Source organism: Glossina fuscipes, unplaced genomic scaffold (assembly GCF_014805625.2).
Source record: "Glossina fuscipes isolate IAEA_lab_2018 unplaced genomic scaffold, Yale_Gfus_2 90, whole genome shotgun sequence".
NCBI classification, from domain to species: Eukaryota; Metazoa; Arthropoda; class Insecta; order Diptera; family Glossinidae; genus Glossina; species Glossina fuscipes.
Window position 1 is genome coordinate 262,202 of NW_023998444.1, and position 13,893 is coordinate 276,094.

General features: G+C 33.0%; 1 protein-coding gene across 2 annotated transcripts in view; it reads left to right on the top strand.

The window, feature by feature from the left end:
- The first annotated feature begins 4,864 nt into the window (after positions 1-4,864).
- The window catches only part of LOC119638525 (protein roadkill), a 131,413-nt gene continuing 122,384 nt past the window's right edge, over positions 4,865-13,893 (top strand). Inside the window, exon 1 of one of the 2 annotated variants that reach the window (XM_038035368.1) lies at positions 4,865-4,942. Coding sequence is in view for 1 of the 2 variants with exons in the window: in XM_038035367.1 (XP_037891295.1) it covers positions 11,884-11,897 (14 nt within the window). In the remaining variant the exon portion in view is untranslated. Of the gene's footprint in view, positions 4,943-11,691; positions 11,898-13,893 lie in introns of those variants that run through there. The other variant, XM_038035367.1, reaches the window with a different exon arrangement.

A 13,893-nucleotide genomic window follows, 5' to 3' on the forward strand; every position in this document is an offset into this window, starting at 1 on the left:
AAAAAAGTCACGATATTTATAATAAACATGAATGTGTTTGCGTTTTGTTGTATTCTAAAACGAATGCATACGCACGCACCCTTTGCTTTTGATGGATTTTTACATTAACAACAACAACAACAATAAAAGCAGCAGCAGCAACAAAAACAACAATAATAACAACAAAATGGTTAAATGGTTATAGGCTTTGCATTGTATATATACACACACACACACACGCACATACACACATACACAACTCCATGGCATACTTGAAACGCCAGTATGTGCCTGGCTCGAGATTCAAAAGAGCGTATCATTTGAATGAATTTAAGAATTACGAAAACAAATACATACACGAGTGATCAGTTGCTTTCGCGTGTTATTCTCGTTGTAGTTGTTATTATTGCTGGTTGCTGCTGCTGTTGCACTTCTCTCTTCTTTTCCCTTATGTAAGTTTCATTTTATGCGATTGCATTGTTGTTGGATTTATTCACTTTTTTGTGTTTTTTGGTTTTTTTTTCTTGTGTTGTTTGCTCATAAGTCAGTCGAAATATAGTTCGCTGATGGCAAAGGCAAAAGGCAATCTTTTTACGTTAAATATTATTGACGTTGTTGTTATGGCTATAAATGCACGATAGCTTGGTTGTAAAGCAGTTACTATATGAAATCGTTTGGTAAGAAATATAAGCTTATATAGCAATGTTTTTAGTTTTGTTCTTGTTTACTCAAAATCAATGCAATTGGATATGAAGTATATATATGTATGTATGTAAATCCAGTTGGATACGTAAGATTGTAAATAGAACGAGATTAGTGTGTCTTCTATATAAACAAACAAGCAAATCTTCTTATTCCATGGCACTGCCATCGTTCGTAAATATATTCGGTTGGCAAGGAAATATTTTCGATATGTTTTATCCCTAACCTTTGGTTGATTATTTTAAAAGGCTTCTATCAAGTAGTTTAGCTTTCAATGGCTAGGATATGTCATACCGGTTGAACCAATTGATTTAAAGTTCGAATAATTGCATTGGTCTTTATGCGCATCACCGAAAAATGGAGGTCTGTCTACTGATTTTGTGATAAGGTTTGCAAAACCCAAAAATACAGAGGACCCTATCAAGTGTATACGTAAACATATCCTTGATCGGAGTGAAATTCTGAATCGATTTAGCCATGTCTGTCTGTCTGTCCGTGTTGTTGACACTCCCGTGATAGCAAAAATTAAGTTATCGACTTCAAATTTGGTAGAAATATTAGAATTTCCTGCACCCAGGTTAGTATTGAAAAATCGCCCATGACCCCAAACAATTATAAGTAATTAAATTTTTTTTTTCACTTCTTTAAAGTGATGACAGTAGGTTTAAAATTATTTTGTCCATTTCTCAAATGATGACATACTATCTGCCTAGAAATGGGTTGATTCTAAAATAAATGTGGTAAAAACCACAATACGAGGGATTCATTTCGATATGGGTATCAAAGGAATGGATTTGGAAGGTAGAGTGCGACAATTCAAGTGTTTTAATTCCAAAATAAATATGATGAACACCATGATGTGATGGATTCAATCTCTCTTAACAATAGCATTTAGTGAATTAAAAAGTGGAGGATAAAAATTTTAACAGTGGTGGGTATGCGAGATTCGACCCCAGCCAAATATATCTTCCTTACCTATTATGTTTTCTACTTCCTTAAAAGGAAGTACGATACCGAGGCTAATAAAGAGTAAACTAAAGCTCGTTACATTGATATTTCCGCAGGGTGTATATGTGAGGGTTGGATTAGATCCCTTTGTTTTCGAAACTTGAATCACTAAAGTCATAATTGAAAGTGATGCATATAACGAATTTGTAAAACAATTAAATATGTTGTCCACGGTAGTTCTCACTAATTAGCTTTTGGGTTTCGTTTAAGTGAAACGGATCCATTTTACTTATTGAGCAATGCAAACACTATAAAAGACTTTCCTTTCCCTATCAGTTTGATGGGGCGATAGAGCTGGTTTTTTCTTTACTCTTATTAAAATTCCTATATCAGATGACAGCAAATGCACTTTTTCGTCTTCAAATATATAAATTCCGAAATCATTTCCAGCTTGGTATCTACACCGAAAAAAAAATACCCCTCTCATAAAAGGGCTCTTTCATTAAAAAGAGCTAGGATGGTAACCCACCTTCACTAAGAAAAGTTCGTATCGGACTACTTTGATAATATAATCTCCATAGAACGTCTTCATTTTTAAGAATACGAAAATAATTTGCTTTTGTTGATCCATGATCCATGGAAATCGATGAAAAACATAATTTTTATCTCTCAAATCAATGTGAAGCATTTAAAATCAAATTTGTATAAGGATGCAACAGTAGCCGACTAAGCAAGAATCGTGACTACCAAGTCAGTGTTCGAATCTCAGTGCGGTGGAGTTTGCTTTGGTTGTAGTGAATGCTCGCTCAGTCTGTGAAAATGATCTCTCTCCGGATTGTAGTAGACAAAATAAGATGAGTGGATTTAACGGTCGAGTTTTTCTTCGAATATATTTTTATACACCGCATTCCTTAAGATAAAAAGGCACATTAAGACCCAAAGTCTTGTACTTAAGTCGATTCAGCCCCACTTTCTGAATCGATTGAATCTTGTCTGTCCGTCTTGTTGTTTGTGTGTTCAACTTACAGGACGGTAATTTTTGAGATGTTTTGATGAAATTTGGTATGCTGAAGTGTTTCGGGACAAGGACGAATGCTATTGAAAATGGCTCGGATTGGACCACTTTTACGACCACTTCCCCTGTAAAACTATATCTTGTCGACAAGCGCGGCCGCGGAGGTAAGAAACGTGATCAACAAGTGAGTATTCGTGTGTTGAAATCTCAGTGATGTAGACTTTACTTTGGACGGAGTGTTCGGTCCCGGTAAAGATCCCAAAAGAAGATACCATTCCCTTTCTTCACTTCTTCTTCTTGTTTCCGGCCGTCACTGTGTCATACAGATAAGAAACATCCGCTGAGTGACGGGTCATTTAAAGAAAAAAAAAAATCTTGAAAAGTTGTTATATGAATAATTGTAGACTAGTGTCGGGTACTTAGTAATGGGCGTTGTTCTGCTATAGTGTTTAGCATATGTTTAAGAAAGTTTCTTCAATGATGAATATCTAAGAGATCTATTATTATTGAACGGAGATCAAAAGTTTAACGCGAATAATACTGTTCAGACAATAAACAACAACAAAAACACGAATTTATCTTCTTGCCAATCTGTTATGTAGGTTATATACAGACGAAAACTTTTCTTCTTTTCCATTTCCTTGTCCAGATTATAACAACTAACCAACAGTCGAATTTATTTCCTTTGCGACAGGCATACGCACACTTGCTGCTTTTCAAGTTACGAAATCTAAGCCTGAGACAGTAAGAACTAACAAGAAAACATTTTGTTCGCATATAAATTACATTTAACCCCAGAAGACATTGAACTGCTGCTGCTTGTTTATATAAAAACCATTGCACATTCAGAGAGGCATACATATGCAAATTTGCAACAATGTATAAGCAGTAATGAAAATTCGACATGTTGTTGGTTGGTTGTGTGCATGCCTGGACAAGTAAATGCCTAAAAGAAATTAGTAAAAGAGAATAACACTACTTTCTACCTTAAAAAGATGTAGAGACCGTTTGATAGACCGAAATTGAATGAAAGAGGCATAAGCATAACGTGTTGGAAGTTTAGAACTTTTTTGAAAGATTACAATGCTGTTTTCGGATATTAAACACAAACTAATTTGAAAAATGTAGGATATTATTTGTTAAAGATTGCAGAAAGATAGCGCAATTAAAAGCCTTTTAGTTTTACGTCTATGAAATGCGGAAGAACGGATATTGTATACAAATATCAACATAACGCTAAGAAGCTTCTACATATTTAATCGGTTATGCGCAATAAATAATCCGTTATAACATATCCGCGATTCATTTATTCCTATTCGATTGTACATTACATATGAAAAGCACCCACGTCATATTCAGTTTACGCCTCAAAAGTTCTTTCGATCGACATCATTCATTATCTATTTATATCCAACGTTAAAACACTCTCTTATCGGTTTCCCCCTTAGTTCTTATTCAAAACGTTCTCTTAATACTTGCTATTCGTGTGCTCGAATACTAGTTATCCTTACCAGTTATAATACCTTGTAGAAAATGCTTTCCTTAGAACAATATTGCTTAACCTGGAAGTGTAAGGGTCTCACTTTCTGGTTACCCGTAATTGTATATATTTTAAAACTATTGCTTTTCCATTCCTTTCAAAGTTTTATTCCGCTCTTCGTTGTCAATTTCTATTACTAATGCCAATATTTAGAAAAACAAATAATGAAACTATACTGGGCCACAATGTTTCACCCTACAGTTATTCAAATTAAGGCTTTATGTATGGAGTGAGTCGAAGAAGTTGTCCAATCCGAATCATTTTTAATAGCGCTCGTCTAGCGACCGTGCATCAAGACAACAAGACAACCAAACTTAAATCGATAGTAAACGAGATCCTGAATCGAAAGGTGTGTTTATCTCAGGTCCTCCTGGAAGCTGCATACAATCCCGCAAATTTAAAATACACTTTCACACCAGGTGGTGTAGGATAAAAAAAATAACAGTATGTCAGTTAGCGTTTGTTAAATGTCAAAGCTTATCCTTTATATTCGAACATGGGTTTGTGGGAATTATGAAACAAACGGAAAAGAAATAAAACATTAAGCGATAGAAATGCATTCAAGCATGTTTACAAATTTTTATATATTTAATAATTACATAGGAACCATTTTCCATAAAGTTTCATGGGATTTTCTGTTTATATCGAAATATATACATATATTCTTTTTTTTATTTCAGATAGTGAATTATTCGTTTTACTTATTTCTGCAAGAAATTTGCATTAACATCCTTTGTATAGTTTTTTCATATAAACAGGTAAGTGATTTCATATTTTCTCTTACTTTCGATATGATTTTAAAAAACTATAATAAATACAAGAAATCGTTTTCAACGAACAGAGAAATGTTGAATTCTTGACAATCTAAAAAAAATAGATTCTTTCCTAAAAATCTATATGAGAAATTATAAGATTTGTTATTTTCCTGGCAATACTGTGAAATGTTTTTCAAGTTTAGAGCGCCCGTATCTCTCTCTCTCTCTCTTTGTGTGAGTTAAAAAATTGATAGCAATTGTTGTTGTGTTGTACGGTTTATAGCTAATCGTGCACATATCTTCGCACATTTAATGCACATACAATATTACAAGCACAAAGTAATTGTGGGAAAAAAGCTCTTCAGTCATCAGCTGCTGCGCGTAGAGAGAAGTTGAAAATAAATCTTGTATGTGTTTTACTGTTTTATTTGCGCGTTTATATACGCGAGTGTATTTGTCTGTGTGTGTGTGTTTGTGTTTATAGAAAAGTATAATTGAACGTAACAAACACACACCACATTCATCGCCTAAATAGTTTTCAATTTTCTAACAGTGAATATATTTGAGGTATAATTTTTTTTTAAAATATATTTCAAGAAAAGAAATATTGCATAAAGAAATTTAAACATATTCGTTTTAAATGAAAAAAGCAAAAAAGAAAAAACAAATAAGGCGACAATATTTAAACATTGTAAAGAACTTTCCTGCTTTAAAGACGTAAATTGTATGCTAAAAAAAAATAAATATTTAACTATTAGAGATAAAAACTTTGTCGATTATAATATTACAAAATAGTTTTGCTAAAAGTTTTCAGTTTTTTGCTCTGCAATATTCAGTAATTACTACACAAACAATTTCATGCAATTGTTTTTTTTTTTAAATATATCCCTTACGTGCGCGTGTGTATGTGGGTGTGTGCGAATAGTTAATGACAAGTTCGTTTAGTAACAAAGTAGTAAAGTTGTTTAAATTTTTATATTTGATCTTATATATAAAAAAAATGTAATTTCCTTCCTCTTCAAGAAATTGTTTAAGGTCATCCACCATGAAAATTCAAGCACATGCCATATGCATATGCAACAACAAGATGGTAGGGTAAGAGAGCATCTTACTAGTACTGCTTTTGTAAATGTAAACATATGTGTGATCTAATCTCTAATTAATGTCCATTAATCAGCAGTTAAATTAAAGCATTCTAAGTTTTACTTACTTCTACCCTTTAAAGAGCATAGTTCTTGTATTTTTTTCTTTGTTCTTTCTTTCATTCGTTACTTATGGCTATGTATAATAATTTTTAAGGTTTTACGATCGAAAAAATTGCACTCAAAACCGAATAGCAGCACGTATATTTAAGGTTTTTCGTCTTTCTTAGAAAAATTTTAATAGATTTTTTTTTCAATTTGCTTTTCTTTCAAATTGCATTGAGAATTCTTCTTAAAAACAATCTTCGTGTAAGCATTTAAAATGTGCAGCATTGCCAACATGCAACACTTTACTGTGTATTGCTGAGAGCTTTTTTGTATACTCGGAGAATTGCGAGGTGTAAATCAGTAATCGCCAACCTTTTAGACTTTAGACAGATTTAAAAATAAAGTTCTCTGAACCACTCACATGCAGATTTTAGGTAATCATGAAGGAGACATCCTTGGATCTTGTTTGGCTTTGCTGACCCCCCTCTTACAGAAGTCATAACACAACTATTAATTTGGGCTTTTTCAAACTTATATAAATACTTTTTAAAGAAGTTTTGCAGCACTGAGGCGCGCAATCAGTACGTTTAGTTACGAAAACGACCAAATGATTCTCGCTTTTTCAGTAACGGCATGCAGGGTTATTGTAACACAAGGAGGATGATTTGAATTTCATATCAAGATCATTGCTAAGCTTTAGTAGTAGTAATAGGCGAAAATAAATATTTCCCCAAAATATAATTTTTCGTGCTTTTCCCACCGACGACAGGCGAACGATGGAATCATCAGTATATCTTCGACGGTTGGTGTTATTTTTACTCAGTTCCCACTTTAGCTAATGGAATTTTATTCAACAGAGTTACCAGTTTTCTTTATTTATTTATTTATTTTTTTTTTTGTCACATTTAGTTCGAGTAACGATATTAGACTAACTAGCTTAGAATTTGTTCTAAAAATATTATATTAATTTTTATGAATATAGCATTCGAAAGATTTTAACAATTTGGAACCAAAGAATTATTTACCGTTATATTGTAAACTGTTTAACATTTTTATATTGCTAATAATAGATGACAATGCCCTTGCCTTAATACAGTTAATTTTTTATACTTGAGATGATATGAGATATTTTAGTTAATGTGAAAAAAACGCACAAAAACACATGCATATACAAGCAAATTAAAAAACATGTGCTTCATTAGTGAGTATTAAGTTTGTTTTGGTTTTTTATCTTACGTACGATATTGTTTACTAATGAGTAGTAAAAACGTTACTCATTGCCCCCAGCGGAGAGGTAATGAAAGAAAAAGAAAAACAACAAATTACAACACTTGCATGTAAATGCTCTCATTGACTAACATCGGATGTTTGTGCGCGTGCAAGCGTGCCTGTCTGTGCTTTAATGAAATTAATAAAGTGGAAAAAAAAACTTTAACACGCGCTAAATTATTGTTAATATTGTAAACAGCATTTAATGTTGTTTTTGTTCTTCTTTGCCTTAAGAATAATATTAGAGAAAAGCATATGACAAAAAGACAGAGTTGCTGAGTTACTCACAAGGGTATATGTTTTTCGAATATAATTATATAAAGCTTATTTCTTTTTAATTACGGAATTATTACTGAAGACTAAATCCGTTGTATTTTTGGGCGAATGTAAACAAAAACTGTCCGTACCTGAATAGAGAGCTTAAAGGATAATATAAATACGTACTAACGCAAGTTATAAAGGATTAAGTTTAAAGCACAACAAAAGAAAAAAAAAAAACCGAAGATTGGACCTTTTATTTAATATATATATTTGGCCAGAGATGTTCTCTAGGACGTAAAATAAGAGTTAATCTATTAGGTAGAGCCATAAGTAACTTCTGTACTTTTATCATACATTTGTTTGGTTTCCATTGAATAAGAAAATTATATCAATTTGGCAGTTGATTGTAAGGCAATCAACCAACGTTAATGAATCCACGCTTGATTGGAGTGGATTTTGTTCCAGGACTACCTTCAAAAGGTTGTCCGCAAAGTCGGAAGGGCGTTTCGACCTCCGTTTGTCTTTTAAGGTCGTTCAGTCATCAGTCCTTCATCGTATGTGCTGCATTTTTTACGGCCGTCGCCTTAGCTCTATTGCCTTGTTTAAATTCCCAAAGAATTACATGTCGAATTTGCATTTTTTGACTCTCCATTTCAGAGGTTAAAAAAACAATTGAATGTAACATGCACTCCATAAAACAGATGACAGATGACTAAGTGAATTGTCATCTATATAGTGAGCACAAATGCACGTTTGTTTCGGTACGAACAATGTATTCTACGTATCTGAACCGGAAGCTACGGATTTGGAGGAGAAGGAAGGTCCACTTGAGAATAGTTATTCTTTAGTTAAAGGCGTTTCGAATTTGCCTCCTTGCCTTAGCTTGTGTATTCGTCTGTACATCTTGTTTTCTTATGTTTAACCTAAAGGACTCGGTTTTTAAGATATTTCAATGAAATGTTGAACCGCGACATGTTTTTGCCCAAGGACGAATGCTATTGGAAATGATTCAAAGCGGACTATTTCACTACTTCATCAACCACTTCTCATATCATGTCTTATATTTGAAAGGTTACCTTATGTATATTAGAGCGGTAATGTAGGGTACTTAGTGGTCACCCAAGGCCCGTTGTAGTGGTTTTACTTGTTTAGATCTTCAAGAATCAAAAAAATTGCTATAATAGTTTGATATTGATATTTCCATAAATTCCATTCCATAAATTAGATATACAACCCATTCGGGTGCAAGTTCAAAAACGGAAAAAAAAACTTGAAAACGTTGCAAGACGATTTGGAGGATGGATCTGTATGTGTAAAAAAACTGCTGTGAATATCCTCCATTTAATACCATTTATTAAGGCATAACCTTGTTTACATTTGAGAAATTTGCGATTGAGAAAAAAATGCTAGCTCTTCGAATTCAACTCCAAACAACGCATGCGTAGGTGGCTTGCTTATGAAAACTGTCTAAATGTTCAGCATGAAAGTGCTTTAGATGACGTAAAAAAGAAAGCAAAAAAAATGAATACCAATATTTACATTATCACTGAAACCGCATATATGCGCAGCTCAAAGCAAATTTAATTCCATTTCTTTACTCATTTAATATGCTTTCTTTAATTTTAAAATCATGTTACTGCTTAACGAATCACTCTTTATTAATAATATTCAACTTTAAACTTCACGTTCAATGTACAAATGTATAATACAAAACAAAAAAGAAAAAGAAAAGTACATGGCAACCCTGAATGTTTTCAACGTGAGGTCGTTGCTTCGTGTATTGCAATCAAACACCATGCACTCACATTTTCTTTTATTGATTGAAAGCACCTCAAGGAATGAAAGAGAGGGGGAGGGAAAGAGAGACAAAAAGAGCGAGAGAGAGAAAACGAGAGTTTTTAAGATCTGCTTATTATTTTGATTGTGTTGCGACTTTTATCATCGTATACATGTATTATTTTAATTTAATTCATTTTTGTTATTGTGCTGCATAAATACAAGTATCTGTCTATGTATGTAGGAAGAACCTTGAGTATTCGAGCGCACACACACATGCACACACATACGGATCAATGACTGATGTCAAAATGGAATTTTTGATTTGTGAATTAAAAAGTTCTCACAAAAATAAAAAAAAAAAAATTTAATGTTTTAAGGATGCATATGTATGTATATCTGTTTATATACCGACATATGCACAGATATATTTAACTTAATATAATATTTGAAAAGCAACTAAGCAAATTTATAGAGAACTTTTCGAAATTTGATGGCGATTTTTTTACGATTATAACCTTTGTTGCATTCAAATTTATTTGGCATGTATATATGTGCGATATAAAAAAATTTTATTTGCTTTTTTTTTTTTTGTTATAATTAATTTTAATCTAAATCGCCTTGACTGAACCATTTAGCTGCTCTTGTATTATTATGAAATTTTCAAATAATAACTGGAACGTGTCGTTACTTCTGAAATGTTCTTTTTCATGGATTTTTTAAAAAAATTTTTATTTTAAAAATCACGTTCTCTCTTGAAAGAAATTTCTTATGAAATTACCTTGAGCTGTGCATTATGTTACTTATATACTGGCAAAAAGTAATGAACACTATAAAAAAATGAACGTTTTATAGTTCATATAATTATAACAATTGCATAATGTCTTTCCAAAAAGGATCGTTTATAAGTCAAGTACCACTAGTCGTTACCCGGAAGTCTTAGATTTTTATGCCCTACATCACTCATGGTGCAAGGGTAGATTAAGTTTGCACGGATATGTGTGACACCCAGAAAATTTTGCGGAGATAGACTCACTGTTTATTATACCTGTTGACTAAAAATTACTTTCTAAATTGTTGTCTGTCCCTTTATTTTATTTTATTGCGTTCATACCTATCGGTCGCAATTTTTGAGATATTTAGATGAAATTTGATACACTTACCTGTTTCGGTCTAAGGACAAACGCTATTGAAATTGGTCCGGATCGAACCACTTTTTTGACCACTTCCCATATAAAACCTTATTTGAAAAAGTTGTTGTCTGAATAATTGTATTAAAGAGAGTCACGTATGATGTTTAATGGCCGGCTGCTCGCCGCTATGATGTAGGGTATATTAAGTTAATGCGGACGTATGTAACACGCACGGGGGGCTTAAGATAGCCGTTTGCTTTTATTGAACCGATCGATTCAGATCAGAATCATCTGCACTGATCTAAGCCGGTCTGTCCATCTGTCCGTCTCATGTCTGTCAATGTAAATTTGTGTTGGAGCTACAAGTCGCTTTCTTTGAGATAATTTGAAGAAATTTGGCTCAGCGACGTGTTTTGACTCAAGGACGCACATTATGGCTTATTCATAAGTCATAGCATGAACAACTGTTACAAAAAGGAGTTGTTTGGGATATTTAATGGAAGGCCGGTTGCCGTTATAGTTTTCTTCTTGCATTAGTTAAAAAAAAATTACCAAATCCGATTTTAAAAAGTAATGATTTCAGATGTTCTTAAGAAGGGCGAAAATTGCAGAGGTTTACCTTCACTGAATAAGGCGCTGGATGGATTGGCAATGCTACCTCAGTTTTGGGCTCCGAAACCCAACCGCCAAACTCAAAATGACAACAGACAAGAGTGCCTCGCACAGATTCATCCGATGTATTGACATTTTCATATAATTACTTTTTTGTTGTTCATAACTACGACTGGAATTCTTTGATTTTTAATGCAATCAAAAGCTAGGTCTAGTAACCAACTAATAAAAGCATTAGTTTATTGAAGAAAACTTCCAAAGTTGCAACCGGTTCAACATTACTCAACGAGTGAAAGAAATATCTAAAATATTTCACTTTTTCAAAAGGTTCCAGAGGGCGTTTGTCTTTTTTTAATCGTTTTATACGAAACTTAAATCAAGGTATTAGTTGCTTATTCTAATTTTTATTTTTGCTTAAAAACTTTAATATCAGAATTTATTAAGGAATTAAATTAAAAAAAGTGTGTGAAAGTAAATTTATGATTAAAAAATTTGAGAAAGTATTAAAAAAAAAAAAAATTCATATTGACAATATAATAATAATAATAAAAAATTTTGCTGCTTTTTAAGAGTACACAAACTTTTCAACTGACTCTCTACATTCTTTAAATTATCGTGCAAAGTGAATTTATAAAATAAAAAAAAAAATTTTATCAAAGTGGATACGCTGTCGTTACCGCTTACAGGATTATCCCATGTTAGAATGGCATTGGCCAGGTAAGTTTGCTAATTAAAACTACAGTTCTGTACATAACCTGGCAATTGGAAGAAAATTATTAGAGATTATGTTAGAAACAATTGCTTATATTAAATTCAATTAAATCGTTTTGTACAACCTAGCAAGTCTCGTCAACCAGCAAAATTCGATTCTTGAGCAGAAGAATAGAGGAAAACAAATATATAATTTATTGTATTATCTCCTCTTAAGATCCAAAGTAATTAGAATTCATGAAAATATATGAATGCATTACTGAAATTCGTCTTTCAGTCTTGACATCGTGGTCGCTCTGCCACAAGCCAATGGTCGCTTTGTGATTAATCAAACTTTGCCTTCTGATGATAGTATAAATAACTGATATTGAATATTATTATCGCTTCGTGACTGACCATAAAGCACTCGAAGATCGGTTATCGTAATGCAACCTAAACTATTCCCATATCGTTCGCATAGAGTATGAGCAAGCAAACGTGGACTATAAACAATTTGAGTATAAAACATCTTCACATAGTTTGTCAAATGTGACTTGATCGAACTTATATCACCACACGATTGACTACTAACTTCTTTATAACCTAATACACCTCTTAAATGACCATAAACTGTTCCCTGCCCCTTACCGACCTACTTTCTTCCTTAACGATATCGACCATGATAAGTCACTAGGTCAACTATAAACTATTTGGCGAGGGATCACAAAGCAATCGCGCTACATATTCGAACATAGATTGCTTATGAAAAACTCTACGATCAAGTGTAAGATCCTTCAAGTGTAGGTACTCGACGGTCGATCATAATCTACTAAGGACTCGAACCAACCATTTACCTTAGCAAAATGAATCTTACTAAAATTCGTTTTATTTGCAATTACGGCTGACTACAAACTGTTTTGAAAAAGATCATAAACTGCTCCTACCTCTAGGGTTACGATTATCGAATTGAATTTATTCAAAGAAGTAAATTGTAAGACTAAAGTCATAAAGTCATCGGCTTTATTGAAAGCGAGATTATTGAATTATTTGTCTTTGAACCTTTGCCTACTCGGACGCCCAGGCGCATATTCCTAAATCTTATACAAAGCTTTCCTTGATCAATTATAAACAATTGCTTTTGATCGGTCTGGAATCGATTCTTGATCGATCATGGGACATTCACTCTCTGAGCGACTATAAAATATCAAAAAAATCAACCGTAAACCTTTTCATAATCGATCATTAACAACTGAGCGATCGGATATTATGTGCTTCATAGTTACGAACGCACGCTTTAATAGATTACTGAGAAACCAGTTTGCAAGCGACATTTTTACCGTCTATGACATATAAGATTATTCTAGGTCTGCGAGTTTATCGCCCATTGTGTCGGGCTTTAAGTATCGGTTTGACTTTTAACTCAGATTCTTTGCAGAAATTTGCTGAGATTGTATAGCAACGTCTTCGTATTCATAGTCAAGGTCGAAAAGTTCCAAGTCCATTTTCGAAAGTCGAGCATCTCCGACTGAGCCGAGTAATGCTCGGTCTTAATTTATATGTTCAAGTGCTTATTTTCGCCGACTATGAAAAAAACAAATTGTCGCGACTGATTTCTTGATTCTTACCTATTGGAACACTAACGTAGCCACTACTACGGAACATGCAATGAATCCGCATAATGAAGTAATGAACTATGCGAAAGGCTGTTAGGCGACTAAGACTAGAGAATAGATATCTCGTCATCAATTATTTGCGAATTAATTGCGCCCGATGTAAATGAGTTTTGATCTTAAGTAGATTTACTTGATGTCTTGAATCGAATAAAAACAAATGTGACCGAGAGATGCAAGTAAAGCGGACGAACTATTTGCACTAGTTATCGATTTATGACAAATAGCAATGAACTTAATACATCTTGTGTGTGATGGTATGCAAATCATTATAAAAAATAATGCAAAAACAAAAAATTTAAGAAAATAAGAAATTTTACCATATGGATGACATACTTTATTTTGTTTTTTTT